This window comes from Sesamum indicum, linkage group LG13 (assembly GCF_026168435.1).
Source record: "Sesamum indicum cultivar Baizhima isolate 11 linkage group LG13, ASM2616843v1, whole genome shotgun sequence".
Taxonomy (NCBI): Eukaryota; Viridiplantae; Streptophyta; class Magnoliopsida; order Lamiales; family Pedaliaceae; genus Sesamum; species Sesamum indicum.
Window position 1 is genome coordinate 7,870,520 of NC_142669.1, and position 21,624 is coordinate 7,892,143.

Genomic DNA, 21,624 nt, shown 5'->3' on the forward strand with positions numbered 1-21,624 from the left:
CCCACGTGACATCCCACTCTCCTATATGGTATCTCATCAACCCTGAGATTAGCATCCACATTGGACCACATCAGCCCTAGGAGGACCCTCCTTGGCAACTAAGACAACCCAGGAGAACGGAGACGCCCCCAAAAAATCAAGACTCTTAAACCTAAACGGACTTCCCCCAAAATAGGAGTCCTCGCATAAAATGAGTTCTCTCCTACGCAAAAACGTGTTGTTGTGGATTGATCAGTTGAAGATAAAACCAAGTCAAGTCTTATCTCCATGCATTTCAACCCTTTCTTTCGAGGATAAATGAGGTGTGTAGAGTCCTAGTATAGGGAGGCGTCCCTTTTATATATACAGGTACAATCCCTGAGTATGGACACATTCAGTCTCCCAACGGGGATACCCTCTAGAATTTGAAAAACTATTCTTTATTCTTGCTTTAACATTCGAATTCGCACTCTGATCATAATTTCTCCTACAAATTTCTTCTCGATTTCTCATTATGATTATTTATTCCTAAATCTGAGACTAACTTAGGCGTCGGAGTGCTAACGCCTTTTTTGCAGGTCCCTCTTTCAAGATTTGCATTCGCTTCAGCCCGAACTTTGAGCATAATCCATATCAATTGGACCCTTACATTTTTTGAACGTATCATACTCCATTTGAAAAGAATTGAAAATCCATCTATATTTAATAAAATATGATTCAAGATTAGAAGTAAATGATTTAAAAATTTTTAAATTTTGGAAGTATCCAAATAAATTCAAATAATTTGTTGTTAGAAATTTAAAATCTATAATTTCTAATCCTTGAGTCCAAATGTAATTTTAAATGTCTCCATTTGAATATAATTTTGAAATTCATCAATATTAATAAAATATAATTTAAAATTCTTAAAATTTAGAATAATAAAAACAAATTCAAGTAATTTGTTATTAAAACTTTGAGATTCTTATCCTTCAATCTAAATGCAATTTAAATTACCATATTTGGGATATATTACAACCTATTATGTGCTAATGCATACTCCACTATGCATATTTTCGATATTTTTGCGTTTTTATTTATTTTATTGGTTTAGAATGATATTATATAATAATCGTTTGATAATTACATTTTACAGTACTCATGCAAATTAAATCAGGACAATTTCAATACTCAATAGGTTGTAAAGAATTCAAAGTTATAAGGGTTTATACTCAATTACCTTAAATTGAACAAAGTCACAGAATGAATTCATCAGCAAAATCTTGATTCTTGACATCGAAGTTCATCCAATATTCTTGACATCTACTCCACATTTTAAAACACCATCATAAATTTAAATAATATATTAGAATTAAATCGAACTTTTGAATAAAATTCACAATATAAACATTAATTATTGCATTTTATGTCTCGAAAAATGATGATATATATATATATCCTTAATTGTCGAGTTATAAAACTTCCTACACAATATACTTTATATTCCATAGAAGAAAGAAATGGACATAATATTATTATTAATTCCAGGGTAAATTATATTTTGTCATTCGAAATATGACCGTTTTAACACTTTAACATCTAAACTTTTTTTTGTGTCAACTTATTATCTCAACTTTACGAAATTTTGCACTTTACCATGTATAACTATTTTTTCATCAAGTATTTTGTCAAAAAAAAAATTACATGCAATGCACATGTAATTTTTAAAGGTTATATGATGTAATATTTTTCACATATGCACAACATGTGATATTTTTCGAAAAACAAAATCAGCAAAAAAACAATCATATATGGTAAAATGTAAATTTCACAAAATTAAGATGGCAAGATGACACAAAAAAAATTAGATGTCAAAATGCAAAAACAAATATAATTCAAATAGCAACATGTAATTTACCCTTAAGTCTAAGGGTGTATATATACATATGATTATCAAGTATCAAAACACATAGAGCTCCGCCAACTCCTCAAAAGAATCCGAGATGAGATTTGGATCCGTAGTCTTAAGCATCCACAAAAGATGATCAAATAGTACGACCTCACATTTCACATAAATACCCGGATCCCCATCCTGACCCGTTTTCCCCCTGGATTTCTCAATGAGGGCATTCACCAAAGGATGATCCAAGTACCTGGAGCTAATCACGTATCTTCTCTTCGAACTCCCTACAAAAATCGTTTGGCAAGTCTCCTCGCAGCTCTGAGCATCGCCATCAACACGCCATGACTCTTGACAGTAATGGTCCCTAACAGATTTGGATCTCAAGCTGCTGTAAGATAAGGTCCTACCCAATTGACTGGACAGGGTCTTGCATCTCCTCAGCATAGAGCAGATCTTTTTCATCCTTGTTTAGTGTGTGTTGTGTGTGTTTTTTGGGTGAGTGGGGAGTTGCACCTGTGCCCTGATATAGTTTCACAAGTTTGGGAGGAGGCATGTGGATTAACTAGAGTTGTGGTTGGCGGGTCATTGTTTTTACCCAGGGTGGCGAGTATTTGCGATCCACTTGCAACCGAGGTGCTTGTATTTTTTGCCATGACAGCAATATACCAACAAGGGATAATATCTCCACAGACCACCTAAAATTAAAGGATTAACTGGATGAATCATTAGTTTTATTATGTATTATACCCAAAAAAGCCGGGAATATGAAATATTTGTATCTCAAGAATTTAGAAACATGTCATAGCTAAAACCATGAACCAGTAAATTTCGAGCAAAACTTGTGATTTGTAATCTACTCCACATCGAGCATGTTGTTGAATTGGTTCCAACCATTCAACGTCCGAGATGGGCTTATTGACATGAACATGATCTTCATGTAAGATTTCCAGGATCCTGTGTCTTGATCATGTATACAAGGCAATTCACCATCAATGTATATCCTATTAGACGTTAAAGCGAAATAGCATGATGTCCCCTTCTTGTACGACGTAATCTTTTCCCTCTGACCTCAACTGCAGGTACCGTATAAAATGTAAATCAGTTAAGGGAACCGAAAGGTGAAGACGAAAACGTAAATGCGTAGTAGGTATATGCAACCTTAACAAAAAAGAAAAAAACAAAAAACAAAAGATCAGCAACACTCAGGAAACTGGAAATCCTCTCCAGAGACAGAAGGTATTTGCGCTGGAAAAGCAGCATCAAAGTCATGGATGCTAAAACAGGTTTATAGCTTTAGAGAAGTCACATGTTTATAGTTGGGTTATGACTTACGAAAAGGAAAAACAAAAACAAAAATCGATGATTCAATTGAGAATGAAGAAGGGAGTTAGCTGACAAATCTAGGGCTGAAGTCCTGTAGGACATCAATGCTCAAAATCAACTTACCAGTCCCTTCTCCCTCGCTGCTGCAAATGAACCAGCAGCTACAAAATCATCATAGGCAACCTGACAAAACATTTCATTTCCAAAAGCTTACTTCAGTATAATAAAACAATGCAGAAGCATAAATCGCCTTTAGAATGATAAACTTTCCTACTAGATTGCAGTAAATCAGAAGGGAACAAAGTTCTCATAACAATCTAGACTATGTTTATAGAAATGTCTCGAAACCATAATAAACCATTACCGTTTCTGCTCGAATAAAGCCCCTCTCAAAATCTGAATGTATAACACCAGCTGCTTGAGGTGCAGTCATTCCTGCACAAAGAAAAACTTAACTAGGTTAATAGTGCAACAGAAGTAGTATGCATCACCTTAGGTATATCCTACATGAAGAATTTTGGTCCCAGCTTTAGCAACCATCTTTAAGGGATAAAACTAAAACTTCAATAAGATAGTCTCCAGTAGCCTTCTTTCAAATTCTTGCAAAGATTGGCTCTTAGCACCTGATCCACCAAAATATTTGACTCGGACCACTCAGAAATGGAGAAAGTCTAGCCATACAGTTTACACATAATATGAATATTGGCAAACATAAACATGAATGAGACTAACCTGATCGTATGGTCCAAGCTTTTGTTTCCTAAAAGAAAAAACGACAAATAGTTCAACTACTGAAGCAAGAGTAACTTTTATCACTTGAGATAAACTTTCTTGTTCACTTTACCTTCTCGCCAGAAGTGAAATAAGTACGAAGTCCTAGAAGGCTGTATGTTGCCCTTATAAGATTTCCTAGCCCACTTTCATTGACTCCAAGGGACGTCAAATATTCAATCCTTTCTTCTGGTGGAAGTTCAGTAAGCTCTGCTTCAACCTGGAGCATGTGAAATACTAACTCAAATTGCTGGAAGAGAGGGCTCATCAGATCCTCTTCCTCAAGGAAGAAAAGGTGGAGATGACTGGGGAGAGATAGCGAGTAACATGCACAATATATGCAAAATATAGTTCTGCTATAAGGTATCTGACCTGTGCTGAGATGGTTATTAGTCCAGATTGCAGTTCAGAAGCAAGGTCCATCACGTCTTCAACATGAGAATTTTTTCCAGGCTCAGCTAGATCAGATTCTGCCACATTTGCTACATATATGACAGGTTTCATGGTAAGTAAACAAAGATGCCTTACAGCATCCTTTTCAAAATCTGTTAAAGATACTGATCGTGCTGGTTTTCCATCCATCAGTGCCTGCTGGATCCTTTCCAGGGCAGACTTTTCTGCTTCCTCCTGCAAACAGCAGATTACAGCAGTATCTCCAGAATTAATTCTTGCTCTTCGTTTATGAACAAATGGTAACAGCAGATAATAAAGAAAATTGGGGATCAGAGGATTACACCTTCATCTTTGACTGTGGGTCTTTAGCTTTGCCTTTCTTGAGTTTATCCATTCTTTTCTCAACCTGCATTCTTGTAGAAGACACAACTTAGTTTGATCTAATTGTCTATGGCCTATGAATTGCATTTTTCCAAATCCAATAAAAGGAATCAAGTTAAACCTAACATCCAAATTAAGTTCCAATCTTAAATTCACATTACGACGCCATCCATCTTAAGCATGTGTAGTTAGCCATGCGCACTGGAAACTACAAGGACATTGCATTCTTTATTCATCTTATAGATGGTTAGATTCACATTATGAGGCCACCCAATTGGGTTGTCTTAAGCATCTGTTGTTAGCCATGCCCACTGGAAACTACAAGGACATTGCATATTTGATTGAGGGAGGTCACCTCAGTTGTGGGAGAAAAGCGTAAATGGTCTATAGAACTCAGTCAGCTCCTATGTTGTTAAAATGGAATTATTTATTTTGGTTGCATTGGATAGCACCCAACTATGTTCTGCAGGTAAAAATGTGACCTAGGTACTTGCACGATGCATAGAGACAATTGCAGATAAGGAAGACTTACGGAACAGCATACCTGATCCAGATCTGAAAAGACTAACTCCAAATTGATGACGTCAATGTCAGATTTTGGATCAACTTTTCCGTTCACATGAATAATGTCGTTATCTTCAAAACAACGAACCACCTAGAAAGGAATGGGAACATGGATACAGTGTGAATCATAGAAAACACTTTGCATAGGAAAAATTGGAAAAAACAGCAAATGCAAATCAAGCATCATCACTTCTTGCTATTATCATGAATATATGTCTGGGTATTTCGTCAAGCAAGTTTATCTCCAGCTCATACATGTCCAGAATAAAAAGAAACAAGAAAATCAGAAACTGAAAGAAAAAAGAAAGAAAAGAAAGAAAAATATTTTTATAACAAAGGCATCAAATGAGAACGGAAGGATATAGTGTACATTTATTTCAGAAAACCATAATACCTACTAATCCAATATATTAATGGATAAACACCAAGGGCATAGAAATATATACCTGAAGTATGGAATCCACTTCACGAATATGCGATAAGAATTTATTACCTAAACCCTGCAATCAGATAGTCAGATATATAGCAAATATCTTTATCTTACTTGACTATGCAACAGCTCAAATGAAAAACAAGAGTATATGGAAAAGATATAACATTTGATTGACTGGAAAATCTAAGCTATATAGTCAGATTAAAATGGTTCACCTCCCCCTGACTGGCTCCCTTTACGAGACCAGCAATATCAACAAACTCTATGGAAGCTGGGACAGCTCGTTGAGATTTGCTAAGCTCAGACAGCACATTGAGACGTGGATCTGGAACAGCAACAATCCCTACATTCGGTTCTATTGTGCAAAAGGGAAAATTAGCAGCCTGGGCTTTTCCATTCTCAACCTACAAATAATACAACAAGAGTTCAATCACTGTGAAGCTTATCAAGGCGTACCCGACTTTCCATCCAAGTATAGATGGGAATTGACTGATATCAAGACTTCACTGTTTCTAAGGTCCTTTTTTTATATTGTGTTCACAAAGTAAGAGATTAAATGTGTAATAAAAAGTGAAGCTGTCCATAATATATCCTCAATAAAGCAAGGGGGTACCTTATAACCAAACTAGTAGAACAAATAGATAATAGCAGGATTGCAGGAGTATCAACAGCAAATATGAGAAGTATTCATGGTAATAGTGGAAGATAAGTCGCAGTACTCAGCATCCCAAATAAATCCAAATTAGTTCTAGTCATTCCTTTTTTCTTTTTCTTTTTTGGTTATAATTTGTAGACAATTATGCATATATAAGAAGTACCAAATTTAGGTGCCCACAAGAGGATAACTTCTAGCACTTATTAGTGCCCCATAAGTGTAACCAAAAAAACAAAAATAGCATCCAATGGGGGATTATTCTCCGAGGTAAAGAATAAGTTACCAATCCCACACAATTTAAACGAATATAAACAGCAAATACCAAACATTTCAACGCAAAATAAGAAGTAAAAACAATGTCGGAACGCAAAATCATATTCGCGCTAGTTCTACCCATTCTCAATTGAAGCCAAAAACCATTTACACATAGAACTAAACAACCCTTAAGACACCACAATACAAAATAATCCCAGAACATATATTAATGAAAACTAACCCGAAAAACCTCAAACCACTCTTTACTTGCATAAAATACGCAAAAATAAGAAAGGGAAAAATGAAAAAAGAAAACTGCTTCAATTAATTGAATCATTGAGCAAGAGGAACAAACACACATACAACGGCGTTGAAGAGCGTGGACTTGCCGACGTTGGGGAGGCCGACAATGCCGGCTCTCAAGCTCATGCTTATCTTCGCGGCTGAGAAGCGGCGGTTTATCAATAGCAACGAGTGCGAGGTTTTTGAGATGCTCGGCCATTGGAGTAGGAGAGAAGACTTGCGTGGAAGAGAGGATGATATAGAAGGAAGCAGATGAGAGCACAGCAGCGCTCTCGCCATTGCTGATAAAACACGGACAAAATAAAGGCAAAAACCCGTTGCGCGACGAAAATGGAGGAAAAGTTTTGTGGTTGTAAGTGTAATATTAATGAAATTCACTTTTCTCTTTAAAAAAAAAGAAAAACACACACCCAATTCCGTTCATATTGTAAATGAATAAATTATTTATTTTATTTATTGAGAGTATAATATTCTGTCTGTTTATATTTTATATTTTATTTATTTTTAAACTAATCAACTTATTAATAATATATTAGGCTCGGTATTGATTTGAATTATAGTAGGATTGTCGTCCCAAATTATGAGTGTTATTATATTTTCCCATTACGCATCGAATTGGTATTAATTTTTATGTACCAATTACGACCCCAAAACAGTATAGTTAGGCCATTGTTCTCTTCATTTCAAGCTTCTATTTGCCCTAAATCTTTTTTAAGGAAAAATGCCATAGATATAAAATGTAGAGTTGTTTTGTGGAGAAAGATAGAGAGAAATGATAGCGTTGTTGAATGGAGAAAGATGGCGGGGGGGTGTGCGGCTGTGTTGAAGACAACAGCGGGATCGAGGAAGGAGATAAGGGTGTGCTTCCAGCAACGCAGAGGTGAGTTGTGCATCATCGATTATTTAATAATTTAATATAAATAATGAGTTATGATTAATTAATTAATTATAGTTTCTAAATACTTATAAATAAAAAATACTTTACTTTATTAATTTTGTTAAGAATTTATTATAAATTTAATTACATAATTTTTAAAAATAAAAAATTCTCTTGATGTTAAAAATTATAATAATTTGTATAAGTTAGATATATATTTGTTATTATTATATGAATTATGCATTTATTAGTATTGTATTAGATATATTATTTATATTAGAAAAAGATTACTTTATTTGTTGTGATATCGCCATGTGACATTAATGTTTTTGTCTTATTATGGGGCAATTTTGACAGTATCTGATCCCTTATAACAATTATAAAAATAAACAGAACATAAAATTACCATGCAATAATTCATACAAAGTAGACAAGCTGTTCAATTATATTTTTTAAAATAAAATAATTTAATTTTTTATCTACGGAGATAAATTACTTTATTTTAAAAACACAAGAAAGTATATTGTTATTTTATTTATAGAGCGATAATTTGCTCAATTACGATATCCCATGGTGTAAATTGCATTAAACACTTAACAAAATATGCTCACTTATACCGTCAATTTGTGATACCACGACTTCAAATTTTAAAATAATTAATATTTATATCAATATAAATAATAATTTATTTATTTTAAATAATTCGTCTCATTCTTTCAACGTCAATATACTATTATATGTAATTTTAAGATTTATCTTATATCTATCATAAGTTAACAAAATACACAGGTGGTTCAAGAAAAAAATATCCAAAATGAAATCAATCACATTACAAATATTATTTAATTAATATTTTTAATTATACATCAATAATACAATAAATATATTACACTTATCGTATAACGAATTCACATTTTGCCAGATTCGATCTAACAAGTACTATCTAATTTAGCCAAATATGTAATTTCATCTCCTGCAAAATTATTCATTCCAAGATTTGTGTGTTTTGTTCCGAGTTAATTATTTTTTATTACTAAAATAAAAAATTATAATAATATACTTTTTTTAAATATTATAATAAGAAACCGCGACTGAAATATTTATATGGCTCGTTATATTATTATTGTTATTATATTTTAAAAAATCATATATGATTTAATGAAGAAAAACAAACAATTATTTGAATAAGCGTATTAAATATTTAAGTCGATCCACAAAAAAATCACACGTGGAATTTAGTTTTTCCAAAAACGGACATGAATTTGGAATCATAAGCTTTCTTTTTAGAAGTACACTCCATGACCAAAATTGCCTATAAATAAAATTTTTCCATTTTATTTCAAATAAATACCACACCAAAAATGATCTAAATACTCTTTTCATATATTTTACTTATTTTGGAAATAAACTACTTTTTTAGAAAAACTAGCTATTGTAGTAGGTTATTTATGTGTGTATATAATAAATAATTTTAAAATATATTATATAAAAATATAATATATAAATTAAAAAAAAACAGTTTAAGGTATTATTGACGTAATAAAAGAATTGGTGTAAAAGTGTTAAAATGATATTGAGTCATTTTTGGTGTAAAAAAAAAAAGAGTAATTAAAAATAAATTATAAAATAATATAATTAGGAGTAAAATTGTCGTGTTTAAATATTAGTGCGACTGAGTGTAGAGGGTCTTTCGTTTTTATTAGCACAGATGTTCGATAATAAAAGTCGCGGTGAAACAAATATTTTTCAAAATTTGAAACAAAAAGGAAATTCGATTTTTAAGCATTTTCTAATTGTTAATTATAAAAAAAAGGGGCCACATAAATACAACTTTAATTTCTAGAAATAAAAAAAAAGTATATATTCAATTTTCAACATATAACGTCATTGTGAGCCACCTAAAGAAAAACACGGGACCCCCAAGCTTTTGCCATCCACCGGGTCCCTTTTAGGTATTACTGATAAATGATGTCCTCAAATGCAAAAACAAACATAAGAATAGATAACTACATTACAGCACCAGTAATTTTGCAGATTTGCAAAAGCTTTCCGCCCAACTTTTTACTTTTGTCTCTGTAACCCACAAAGGGCAAATGTTCTCCCGCCCCCACCCTAATTTTACCAATCAATACAATCAATCTCTTCCATAAACGATACACACAGGTGTTATATATATAAATATATAGCACGCACCCGGACACGTTGCCCTTACTGTTTCTTCCTCAGTTCCACTCATTATTATTTCTGCTTTCTCCTTTATTAGGGATTATAATTTGGGAACGGAGGACTAATCGTTATCCTTAAAGATTAGGGACCCGGGGGGATATTACATGAATTCTTGTTTTTTCTCCGTAATTCGCTGATGATTTTGCGGTACCCATTTCGTTTTACGGATCTTCCCGCTTCAGAAACCCTAGAAAGTTGTAGGACAAGAATTAGTTGGGCGCGTTCACATGTCTTAGATTTTGCTTTGACGGTTTGACTTGTGTGTTTTCGCTTCTGAGAGTTTGTTTTTTTTTTTTTTTTTTTTTTTGCATTTAGTCGCTTTGTTCGGGTTATTGAGGTTGGAAGGTTATCTTGGGGGTTTTTTATAGCCATTCAAGAGGATATTTATTGCTTGGTTGTGGTTTTGGAGTGAAAGATTTTCTGGGTTTTGTTTATTTGAGCAGAAAATCTTGAAATGGATGGATATGGAGGTGGGGGAAGTACGCAAGATTCAGCCGGGCTTCAGGATCTTAGGCCGTTTGGTACAAATTCGTCAGGTTTGCCAAGCGTTCATCTGTAGATTTTATGCTTTTGAACTTCGAATTTGGTTATCATAGATCTGTTTACTTTTAAAGTGTCAACCATTGACTTCAATTTCCCTTGTTGTCTTGTTATCTTACTTCATGGACGTTCAATAAAGTCTCGCAATTACTTGAGTTGATTCGTGGGTTTTGGGAAAATTAAACAGAATAGTTGGGGTTTTCTCCATCTGTTTCTGTATTCAATGTATGTTTAAGATTTTAGATATTAATGGTGGACTGTGTTTATTGTCACGCGTTCCTTTTAAGAGAATATTTAACTGTTAATTTGGATGTGGATAAATTTTTCTTGTACGAATAACACTTTGGTTCTTTCTTTGTAATATGTCCGGGAACTAGAGCTGAATTGCGAGTTGACTTTTGTTGCAACTTGAGCATAAAAAACAAAGGTCTTGTTTATGCTGCATTACTTCCTTGACGGTTTCTCCGGGATCATGAATGCATTTTGAAAATTTGCAGTAGCATGAGTTGAAGGGTTTGTCTCATAGTGTTTCCGCTTTTAATTTATTTTGTTTCGTGGAGCAGGGAATGCTGTATTTGATGCTTCACAGTATGAATTCTTTGGTGGCGATGTGGTGGAGGAAGTTGAGCTCGGGGGATTAGAAGATGAAGAGGATAATCTTCCTCCGGTTGGGCTCGAGGAAGAAGAATTTCAATTTGAGAAGGAGGAGGTTGTTAAATGTTCTCATACTTAATTCAAATTCTTATCTTCTCTTTGAGTTACATTTGTTGCTGTGTTGCACCTGGTCATAAAGTGAGTTGAACTTCATTGAGTGTTTTGATTGAAGTCTTTAATGAGATCTCCGTGAATGCATGATAAAGTGGTATCAGACGTGATCGAGTAATCATTTAAATGCCAAATTTGTACTTGGACTGTCATAAATTATTATTGTCTGTGGCTATCTCTCCCTCCCCCTGTGGTGCACATCTCATGCATCCACGTTGCCTTGGTATTGTATGTCATAGTTGTAAATGGCATGCACCATGACACATGGCTGAAAAGGCGAGCCCAATGCCTCTCTCCAGCAGTGGGCCAGGCTTTTGCTTGGTGCAGCCATGACACGTGCTATGGCGCGCCTGTCTAAGCTTGGCTTTTTATTCAAAAAAGAACTGAAGAAGAAAACCCTAATCGGCGCCAGTCTACTGTTCCACCTCTTTTATCCTTTCCTTTTTTGTTTCATTTTCTTGAAACTTTGGTGAGCTGTTGATTACTTTATGATGATGTAATTTGTTGATATTATTTGATGTCATAGCCCAATTTTCTCAACATAATACAAAATAAATTTCTAATAAATATATATTTTTTTGTTCTTGCTGTAATTGTTAAGTCAGTGCTGATTTTTCTTGCTAAAATTCTGGTTATAAGTTGCCTTTTTTCCTGAAAATTTTGGGTAAAAATAAAAAACTTAATCTTATACATGTTGATCTTGGTAAAAATGCTAATAGTATAAATATATGAACTATTACTACAAATATGCGCTGTGCTTCAAGAAGGCGCTCACCACGAGTGCGCACTTGCTCTTGATGACCCTTATGCCTTTAACAACTATGGGTTGTATCGCGCGACATAATGAATTAAGAGTTGTTATTAATTTTTTGGCGTACCCGCTGGAGCCCTGGAGGAGCATACCGATTCATTACCCATAGTTGCCCGTATTTTGGATTTTTAATTATTAAGAAAGTTCATATCAACATTGACTCTTTCTGTTTGCAGGGAGATGTTTTGGGATCGCTATCTGACATTGATGATCTTTCAAGCACGTTTTCAAAGGTGAGAAATCACGCATGGTGCAATTTAACCTCAGATTTTCATTTGGTTGATATGGATTTTGGTTAATTTAACTATGTCTTCAACTTTTCAATTATTCCGTTGTCTTCTTTCCATCTATATCTCTCATGTGTACACGCAGTGGAAGTGTGGATGTGGGTAGTGTTTATTTTCCATCTTTCCTGATTTGATATAATATATTATATTTTTTTTAGGTTACAAAAGTGAAAAGCAACAAAAATCTATCTATCACCGACAAGTTGGCCAAAACCATGTCCGTGGGTGGCTAACTTTGTTCTTGAAATAAAATTGAAATATGAAATATGTATATAAAGTGAATACACGACTTCCAAATAGATAAATAGTAAGTTAGCTCTTTTTTCTATTGTCTTGGGGTGTTTATACTTTGTTTATTTATAGTTACCTTGTAGTGAACTAAGCTCTAAGCATGAGATATTTATCTTCGTGTAGTCTGTTTACCTGGTTAGCTTTTGAGATTCAACAAGCAAAATGGACAAAGAACATTGAAGTGAAACTAAAACCCTTCTTTACTTCCTTGGTAGTTGGTGCCACTTGTTTGGGTAGTGTGCTAATTTGTCTGAGGGTTTGCTTGCTATTTTTCGTTTCCCTGACTACTTCCTTAATACATAAAATGTCTGCTGTAGATGGCAGTGTATTGAACTATTGATCAATCAAATGTATGTTACCTGCATTATTCCTTATTCTTCCCCTCATTCAATGTTTTTGGATAATTCTGCCTTGTTATTGTAATTTAACCAAGTCTGTTTGCACCGACTGGATGGAGATACTGGTACCTCATGCACTATGTATTTATCTTCTACTTTTCTGTATACAGTTGAACAAAGTTGTCAGTGAGCCAACCAGTGGAGGAGTCAATAGAGGCTGGGGATCCAGAGAAAGTGAGTGCAACTAAATTGCATTGCCATTTAAAGCTTTTGCGGTATATGTAGCATTTTATTTGCTGATTGCATGTGTTCGTCGTTCATTGAGACGAAAACCATGGCTACTTTTTGTTGATAATTGAGAAAAATATCATATATACTCTTTTAACTCGACTCTTGAGCACATATTACTTGATAGTAGTAGCATGATTAGACCAAAAGAAACTTCTATGTGCTGCACATTATGTGGTTTTAACAGTTCTGTAATGATGTTCAACTATTTAATACTCTTCATTATTGCCCTAGTTTTAACTGCTCAAATATTTAAGGCCATCCACATATCTTTACATTGAATTGTAACTTCTGGAAAATACTGCAATTTCTCGTTTGACATTTAGAATAAACTGGATTAAGTTGAGTCTATGAGTTGTTCTATGAACTAGAGTTGACTTCATGAAGCTCCATGGCTTACATCTTACTTTATCAGTGTGTAGACTTGCAGGCACATGCATATCCATACAGGGTCATCTCATGCTTGCATTTACTTAACTCCATTAGTATTTGACAGTAAAAGGTTTATCTATTGTTATGTAGTTGCACCTGATATTGTATGGTGTTGCATGAAATATGTGGACTGTTTTTTGGGACTTTTAGCTCCTCTCTGATAGTGTGGAAAAATGGGTGTCTGGGCAATGAAATATTGTTATGGGCTAAAGCTTTTTTGATTGGATGAGGTTTTTCTTCATAATATTGTCCTGAGATTGATCTGTACCTGATTTTTGAGTTCACTTCAATGCTTCAGTATCTTTTGATAAGGCTGGGGATCTAACTCTGCTTCTTGAGAGCCTGTTGCTTGAAATAAATATATCAGCTGAATGAAAATAGAAAGCTCTACTTGGATACGTTTTTTACTTATGCGTACCTATAATATTTACTGAACGCTATATGTAGGAGTGTTCCACATTTATCTGCAGTTGATGAGTGTCAAAGAGTCCCGTGCTGAATAAAGTGCTTTATGTGATTTGTCAAACATTTTTCTCCAAATTCAAATATTATTCCGAAACTTTGGTATTTTTGAAGCATTTCCTATGTGTGTGTCAACCTCCCAAGTTCTGACTTCCCTTCTTAATATCTTTTTCCAAAGTAACAAGTGTAGGATGTATCCTATCTGCAGAATACTTGCCATTGCCATGAGTTGAGGTGTTTGAGGAACCATGCTGTGGGAAACTCCATCGATTAAATTCTGAATATTGTATAGCTTGAGTGTGAAATTAGTTGCAAGCAGCTGATTGGCACTAGATTTTGCTTCTCTCATCCTTGTAACATTGTATACTTTTTTGAGTTTACAGGCTCCTGGGAGTTGCATCAACTTTTGCAAGTTTCTAGGATTATTGTTTTACATCATGTGGTGCATTGTTTGAGTTGTAATGTATTGCCTTTTTGCTTGTGACCTACAGGATTTTGGTGATAGTAGTTTTATTTCGGTTGAGTGTCTCTACATCTGCTTCTTTCAGTTTGTGTGATTGCTTCAAACAATTAATGGGACTATTTTACGGTATAAATTACTAAGTTGTGTTGAAAAAAATAATTTTTATTAGTTTATGCTAGTGTATATTCAAACAGAAATCTCGCACGGTCATTAACTTGATCTTACTGGTTTTTTTCATTATTAGACATTTGCTAAAAACAGTTCAAAGCTCTGATGTAATAGTTGACATGTAGAGATTCAATTAGTTCCTTGGTCAAGTTTATCCTTTTGATCATGTTATTTTGTTGTAGGTTCATCTGCTGCTGAGTTGGCACAAGATGCGGATTTCGCTAATTGGTTTGATCAGCGTGCTTTTGATGCCGAAGTTCATGAAAGCAAAAAATGGTCCTCACATCCATATGCCTCTCCGCCCCATTTTATGGGAACCAATTCGTTGCACCGGACATCGTCATACCCTGAGCAACAGCAGCAGTATCCACCACAGCAGCCAAAGCTACATCATAACTATTCTAGTGAACCAATACTTATTCCAAAATCTTCATTCACTTCATATCCACCCCCTGGTGGCAGATCTCAGCAAGCTTCACCAAGTGGCCAATCTAGCCATCTTAATATTCCATATCACCCACCGATTGCTTCGCCTAATCTTTCTCCTTTCTCCAGTTCTCAGGTTCATTTGAATAACTTGTCTCATGGACCACAGTTTGGTGGAAATTTGCCTCAGTTACCTCATGGTCTCCAAGTTAATAGTCAACTCCAGAACCAATGGGCGAGTAGGAGTAGTTTATACCCTGGGAATCATTCTGGCCATCCAAACAATTTTTCACCCCAACAGTTATCCCATCAGAATGGTTTACTGCCAGCACAGCTGATGCCACCCCAGCATTCCCAGCAAACAAGAATGCAGAATCCATATCAGTCATCCTTTAGCCATTTATCAGGGGTGCAGTCTCAACTATTCAATCCTCACCTACCTCCATCACCACCTCTGATGAACAACTTCGATATGCTTGGGTTGCCAGATTTAAGAGATCAGAGAGCTATGTCACTGTTGCGAAGTAGACAAGGGATGCGTTATCCTCATCAGGGCTCTGATTCTGGCAGCCAGAAAAGCGACAGCGGGTGGCCAAGGTTTAAAGCGAAGTACATGACCGAAGATGAGATTGAAAATATTCTCAGAATGCAGCTTGCAGCTACTCATAGCAATGATCCTTATGTTGAAGATTACTACCATCAAGCTTGCCTAGCAAGAAAATCTGCTGGTGCTAAGCTGAGACATCATTTCTGTCCAACTAATTTGAGGGATGGTTCTTCCAAAGCTCGTGCAAGCAATGAGCCACACCCATTTCTCCAGGTCGATGCTCTTGGAAGGGTTTCCTTCTCCTCAATACGCAGGCCGAGACCACTTCTTGAAGTTGAATCCGCTAATTCATCTGGTAGTGGCTGTGCTGAATCAAAACTTTCTGAGAAGCCTTTGGAACAGGAGCCTATGCTTGCAGCGAGGGTGACTATTGAGGATGGACTTAGCCTCCTACTTGATATTGATGATATTGACAGATTCTTACAATTTAATCAGTTTCCAGATGGTGGGGGCCAGTTGAGACAGAGGAGACAGGTTCTGCTAGAAGGTTTAGCATCGTCTCTTCAGCTTGTTGACCCACTAGGCAAAAATGGCCACACTGTGGATTTAGCTCCCAAAGATGACCTTGTGTTCCTAAGGATAGTTTCTCTTCCCAAGGGCAGGAAGCTCCTTGTGAGATATCTACAACTTCTTCCGCCTGCTGAACTCAGTCGAGTTGTTTGCATGGCCATCTTCCGCAATTTGAGGTTCTTATTCGGTAACCTTCCTTCTGATACTGGAGCGTCTGCGACAACTAGCAATCTTGCAAAGACTGTGTCAGCCTGTGTCCAAGTTATGGAGCTTAAAGCTCTTGCTGCCTGTCTTGCATCAGTCGTGTGCTCAGCTGAGCATCCTCCACTGCGTCCCATCGGGAGTCCTGCCGGAGATGGAGCTTCTGTTATTCTTAAATCTGTACTTGAGAGGGCAACCGAGCTGCTTACAGACCCACATGCTGCTGGAAATTGCAGCCCGCCTAACAGGGCATTTTGGCAGGCCTCTTTTGATGCATTTTTTGGCCTGCTCACGAAGTACTGCTTTAACAAATATGACTCTGTTGTACAGTCGTTTCTCAGTCAGGGCCCATCTGAGGCAACCATTGGGGCTGATGTAGCCAAAGCGATTAGTAAGGAAATGCCTGTTGAGTTATTGCGAGCGAGCCTTCCGCACACAAGCGAGCAACAGAGGAAACTACTCCTAGAATTCGCACAACGATCTATGCCTGTGTTGGGTTTTGGTGGTCAGAGTGGAGGAAGCGCTCAAATGAACCCATAATGTTGTGAATCAAGAGGCCTTATATTGGTTTCACTTGTTGTTGTTGGATCTTATAGGGGAGGAAGCTTGGTATAAGGTAAGCCCCGAGCAGAGAAAATGCTGGCGATAGCTAGTAGAAATTTGGTTTATTTTTGGAGCATTAGAGTCATCAACGTCTTCATTGCCCTGGCACATGGTGGAAGGAATTTTAAGTTTGCCATCATATGTGTTTTTAATTACGGTGAAGGGGTGTGAAATCAGGTGGTTGTGAGTTGGGGAGCTTTATTTTGATGCTCTGTGGTGGGCGTCCCTGAATAGTAGTAATGGGGACTTGTTTAGAGAGTTTAGACAAAGAGTTGCCAAAGATAATATGTCATCTTTATCCCGAAGCTTTTGTTGGATGGGAAGGTACTATTAGCTATATATACTGTCTGATAAAGAAGAAGTATCAGCGTTTGCTTTCGCATTGTTAAATTTTCATTTTCCGGATTGAAATAATGTGAGTTGTGGTAAGTTTTTGTTGTCAAAGAGCTGTTGAGTTAATTGTCTTGAAGCTTCTGATCTGCTTTGCTTTTTGTAATCCTTCAACCTATAAGCTTTAGATGTGTAAGTTCCAACAATTGTAGTCATAATCAATACCCCTATCTCGAGATTCTCTTTTTTTTCAACTTTGTTTCATTTTCATTTCGTTTGTTCTTTGTTTCTTTTCTTTCCCTTATATGCATACTGACTGAGTTGATTTAACGGTTTTTGGTCCATCAAAACTAGAGTATGCATGCGACAATGATGTTTAGTAACTTATGGACATAATCTTAGTGTCAGTTGATAACTTAATTTGCTGGGATCCAAATGAAAGTTCAAATTATGCCTTTGTAGCATTACTTGTAATGAGTCGATCAAAGCCCGTCTTGTATTTCTTCTTCGAATTTCCTTTGTATTTTAATTTAAAAATTTTCAGTTTACATGTAATTCCATGTCATTGGAATTTAAATGAAAAATACAGATTTAAATAAAAAAACTACATAAATTTTAAATATTACCTTACACATAACACATTCATATATATAAAATTTTTAAGTGTATGAATTTCAAAGAGAGTATAGCATGATTTTAAAACTTTCTTTAGAAAAATATACTTGTACAGTTTTTATTTTCGTAGGAGTCTTACGAATAATCGATCGTAAAATTTATTCTTTATTACGGAGTGTCTTAAACTTCTAATCTCCGAATTATTCCATTCCATTCGTGCGGAAACATGCCTCCTAAAAGAAATTATGAAAAAGAAACATCTTTTCGGACATATTACAATACAAGGCATCATTCCTCTTTGCTCTGCTTCTCTATATTGCGAGCGCCAGAGAAAACATCCACCGGTTCAGACTCAGCGATCATCTTCCCCTCTTCTCCTTGTTGCCTTGAAATGTTACGAGCGCCGGAGAAAAGGTCCACCGCCTCTGAATCCGCGATCTTCCCTCCTTCAAGTGGGGTTCCCCCCTTGTACCTCACTCTCACAGCTTCATCTTCCGACACCTTCGCTTGTGCTGTTGCGTATTTTACGTCGTCCTTGCTCTGCGCCATATCTAACCTTTCTCTTTGACGAATATATTCACTATGCTGTGCATCGGCTGTGTTTATGTAGGGGAGCTTCACCATGTTCTAACGTGGCACTTATACCGTCTCTACGCGAGTGACGAGTGTCTTGTTCTCCAGCAACACGTGGACTGTTGGATCAAGTTAAGGTGGGAACAGCACATTCATATTCAAGGTAGATAGGCCACGTTGCAACAGGTGTTTTATACCTTTAAACTTGGTTACCATCAACACTTGTGCCACTCTATTGTGTTCAAATTGATCATATTCAGATCCCTAATACTAAATTCAAAATTTCACATTTTTTTTAGTTGAAATCATTTTAAATCCCCTCCAAACCATTCATCCAAATCCATCCTCAAAGTTATTGAGGGTCAATAGAAGCAGCATAAATGCAATTATCTTGTTTGGTTGCAATCACTTATCAAGTTAAACTACAGCAAAAAACAGAAATGAGAGAGGAGGCATTATCTCAGATCGTCGTCCTCAACGTCTCCATACGACACTCTATTAATTAGCATGAAAAAAAGATAACTGGAACAGTGAAGCTAAAGCTGTCCTTTGGAAGAGTCAAAAAAATAATTAACTAGCATCCCAAATAGGGATCAAATCAGGACATTAGACAGAGCCCTTTAACAAAACTTCCCCTCAATCATTAAAAGGAATGTGGTTCTTGCAAAAGAGCTTGTCCATTCTCTACTTAGACCTCTGTCTCATCTTTCTGCGCTTCCTCTTCAATCTCCTCATCCGCTTCTTCTTCCACTGTCAAATGGATAAACATACATGGGTTATCTCGAGGTAAAGCTAATTTTCTTAGTGCCAGCATCCACAGATTCCATTACTGTCAAGGTGATAAGTCTATTACAATTTGCACAAACTTGTTTCTTTTGATCCACCAAGTTCACTACTTACCAACAAAAATCAACACAAAAAACACAAGTTGGAATCGAAATCACGGCTAAGGCAGCTATTAAGACTAATTATCTCCTCAATCACACCATAAATTTCCCCATCATTTTAGCACAAAATTTATTTCTGCAAAATTTTGTATTCAAATGACACTCAACTTCTTGTTCCTTTTGCCGCTTCCATCAAACAAAATACCGCGAACAGTACGGATCAAATTAAATCTTCCATACCAAGACAACATCTGAAAGGAGTAGGCCCTTTCTTTGCACATAAAGCGTGTATAGCAGAGACCAAAAAGAGCAATGGAATATATGCATGCTTTAACCCAATTAGCTACCTACATAAGGCATAACGCCAAAACAAAAATCATCGCCAAATATCACATGGAAGGAAAACCCGAATTATGTATAAATGAAAAAGAAACACATCTATCAAATCCACTCGCGCTGGCATAGAGAGCAATAACAGTCATATCCAAAAGCTAATTGAACAATAATATACATATACTCTAAAGCATAAGGAAATAAAAAAAATAAAATAAAACCATCCAAACGGAATCACTAATAGAACAAAGGAAATACAAGTGAAGATCAACATGAAACAAACAATTCAACGCTAAACCTCATTCCAAAAGATACAAAACGGGACGGATAAGAGGCGATTACCTTCGCCCTCATGTCGGCTCAGCCGGCTACGTCTCTCACTATCGACGGCGTTTCGCTGTGCACGAATCCTCTAGAAGAAACGGGGGTGGCGCAATTGCGGGTACCGCGGTTGTATTTATATGAGGTTGCGAAACCCTAATTTTAGTAGCATCGGATAGCCGGACATTTTGGTAATTGCATCGCCCTTAACTCTTTTCATATCCCTCAGAAAAATTACTGTGTTTTTTAAATAATTTTTAAATAATTAATATATTATATATATTCTTTAAAAAAGTTATATCTAAAAATATCAAGATTTTTAGTAGAGATAATATATTTATGTACTTGAAAATCAATGTATTATTTTTAATGCTAATATCATACATTATTATTCTTGTTTAATAAATTTATTATTATATATTGTTTGTTTAGAAATATTTATGAAACTATATTAAATTAATAAATATGTTAGCAAACAATATATATTATGTATTTATAAAGTTTACATAGATATTTATTATTATATATTCTATATTTTGAAATATTTATAAACCTTTATGAACTTAAGAGATGTGTTAGCAAAAAAAAATATATATCTTTGCATTTTAGAAAATAATGCATTACTTTCAATGCTAATATTTTTATATTTGACTTAATCATTTATACCAACATAATATATTAGTTGTTTAACAATATTTAATACATAGTAATATATTATCAATCTATATTGAAATACTTCTAGATATTTAGCTTATAATTGAGTTTAAAATACATAAGTTGGTCATAGCGTTAGTGGCAACAGATATAAATATCATTTTAGTTGATTAGGGTTCGAACCTCTTGGGCAATAAAATTTTTCAAATTGAGGAAAAAAATCTAAATTGGACCACATTTATATATTTTTGCAAATTAATGATAAAAACTTGATAATAATAATACTTAATGGACCAAAATGAATTTATAACAAAATCAAAGGACCAATTCTCCCAAGCCTATTTCCTATCTTTTTCATTGTGCATTTTCATTAGTTTTTGACAGAAATTTGATTATTCAGACCAATTATGTTCAAACTTAGCAAGTTCAGGGGGTGGGTCAAAAGTGTTAACACGTGAAATAAAGGGGACCAAAATTTGTTTAAATGATATTGACCGACAAAAAATTATATTTTTCCCTCTTGTCTATTTATTTATATTAATGTGCTGGTTGTCCGACATACTCGACGTATATACAGAAAAATAAAAAATAAAAAATAAATAATAGCTATTTGTTTGATTGTAATAATATGTTTTTGAAAAAACAAAATCCTAAGTAAAATATACTTGTTTATTATA

The 21,624-nt window shown here is 35.1% G+C and overlaps 4 protein-coding genes across 5 annotated transcripts; 1 reads left to right on the forward strand and 3 right to left on the reverse strand.

Annotated features, from left to right (window-relative positions):
- Positions 1 to 1,822: 1,822 nt before the first annotated feature.
- On the reverse strand, positions 1,823 to 2,431 carry LOC105176527 (auxin-responsive protein SAUR78-like). Its single transcript, XM_011099349.3, has one exon. The coding sequence runs from the start codon at positions 2,321 to 2,323 to the stop codon at positions 1,919 to 1,921; it is 405 nt and encodes a 134-aa protein (XP_011097651.1). The 5' UTR covers positions 2,324 to 2,431; the 3' UTR covers positions 1,823 to 1,918.
- A 139-nt stretch (positions 2,432 to 2,570) lies between these two features.
- Positions 2,571 to 7,795, reverse strand: LOC105176529 (GTP-binding protein-like protein). Of its 2 annotated transcripts, XM_011099350.3 has the most exons (11): positions 7,000 to 7,795; positions 5,942 to 6,130; positions 5,740 to 5,793; positions 5,274 to 5,384; positions 4,692 to 4,754; positions 4,328 to 4,582; positions 4,029 to 4,175; positions 3,917 to 3,944; positions 3,549 to 3,619; positions 3,308 to 3,367; positions 2,571 to 2,934 (listed from the first exon to the last, which is right to left on the reverse strand). In XM_011099350.3, exons 1-11 carry the CDS (start codon positions 7,216 to 7,218, stop codon positions 2,866 to 2,868), a joined length of 1,266 nt encoding a protein of 421 aa, XP_011097652.1. In that variant the 5' UTR covers positions 7,219 to 7,795; the 3' UTR covers positions 2,571 to 2,865. The 2 variants fall into 2 exon arrangements, with proteins under 2 accessions (XP_011097652.1, XP_088733486.1); XM_088877360.1 differs by lacking the exons at positions 2,571 to 2,934; positions 3,308 to 3,367; positions 3,549 to 3,619 and adding an exon at positions 3,641 to 3,807.
- Positions 7,796 to 9,861: 2,066 nt separating this feature from the next.
- Positions 9,862 to 17,818, forward strand: LOC105176530 (topoisomerase II-associated protein). Its single transcript, XM_088877020.1, has 5 exons — positions 9,862 to 10,578; positions 11,146 to 11,291; positions 12,335 to 12,391; positions 13,245 to 13,308; positions 15,070 to 17,818. Exons 1-5 carry the CDS (start codon positions 10,497 to 10,499, stop codon positions 17,169 to 17,171), a joined length of 2,451 nt encoding a protein of 816 aa, XP_088733146.1. The 5' UTR covers positions 9,862 to 10,496; the 3' UTR covers positions 17,172 to 17,818.
- A 503-nt stretch (positions 17,819 to 18,321) lies between these two features.
- Positions 18,322 to 20,474, reverse strand: SMP1 (seed maturation protein). Its single transcript, XM_011099352.3, has 2 exons — positions 20,315 to 20,474; positions 18,322 to 19,502 (listed from the first exon to the last, which is right to left on the reverse strand). The coding sequence occupies exon 2, from the start codon at positions 18,801 to 18,803 to the stop codon at positions 18,468 to 18,470; it is 336 nt and encodes a 111-aa protein (XP_011097654.1). The 5' UTR covers positions 18,804 to 19,502; positions 20,315 to 20,474; the 3' UTR covers positions 18,322 to 18,467.
- Positions 20,475 to 21,624: the final 1,150 nt, after the last annotated feature.

Bases quoted from the DNA above. Each gene is read 5' to 3' on its own strand.
- SMP1 (XM_011099352.3), bottom strand. From the start codon at position 18,803: ATGGTGAAGCTCCCCTACATAAACACAGCCGATGCACAGCATAGTGAA.
- LOC105176530 (XM_088877020.1), top strand. From the start codon at position 10,497: ATGGATGGATATGGAGGTGGGGGAAGTACGCAAGATTCAGCCGGGCTT. The intron at 10,579-11,145 runs GTTTGCCAAGCG...TTCGTGGAGCAG, and splicing joins GTTTGGTACAAATTCGTCAG to GGAATGCTGTATTTGATGCT. The intron at 13,309-15,069 runs GTGAGTGCAACT...ATTTTGTTGTAG, and splicing joins AGGCTGGGGATCCAGAGAAA to GTTCATCTGCTGCTGAGTTG.
- LOC105176527 (XM_011099349.3), bottom strand. From the start codon at position 2,323: ATGAAAAAGATCTGCTCTATGCTGAGGAGATGCAAGACCCTGTCCAGT.
- LOC105176529 (XM_011099350.3), bottom strand. From the start codon at position 7,218: ATGGCGAGAGCGCTGCTGTGCTCTCATCTGCTTCCTTCTATATCATCC. The intron at 4,755-5,273 runs GTATGCTGTTCC...ACAAGAATGCAG, and splicing joins TCTTTTCAGATCTGGATCAG to GTTGAGAAAAGAATGGATAA. The intron at 4,583-4,691 runs GTGTAATCCTCT...TGCTGTTTGCAG, and splicing joins ACCCACAGTCAAAGATGAAG to GAGGAAGCAGAAAAGTCTGC.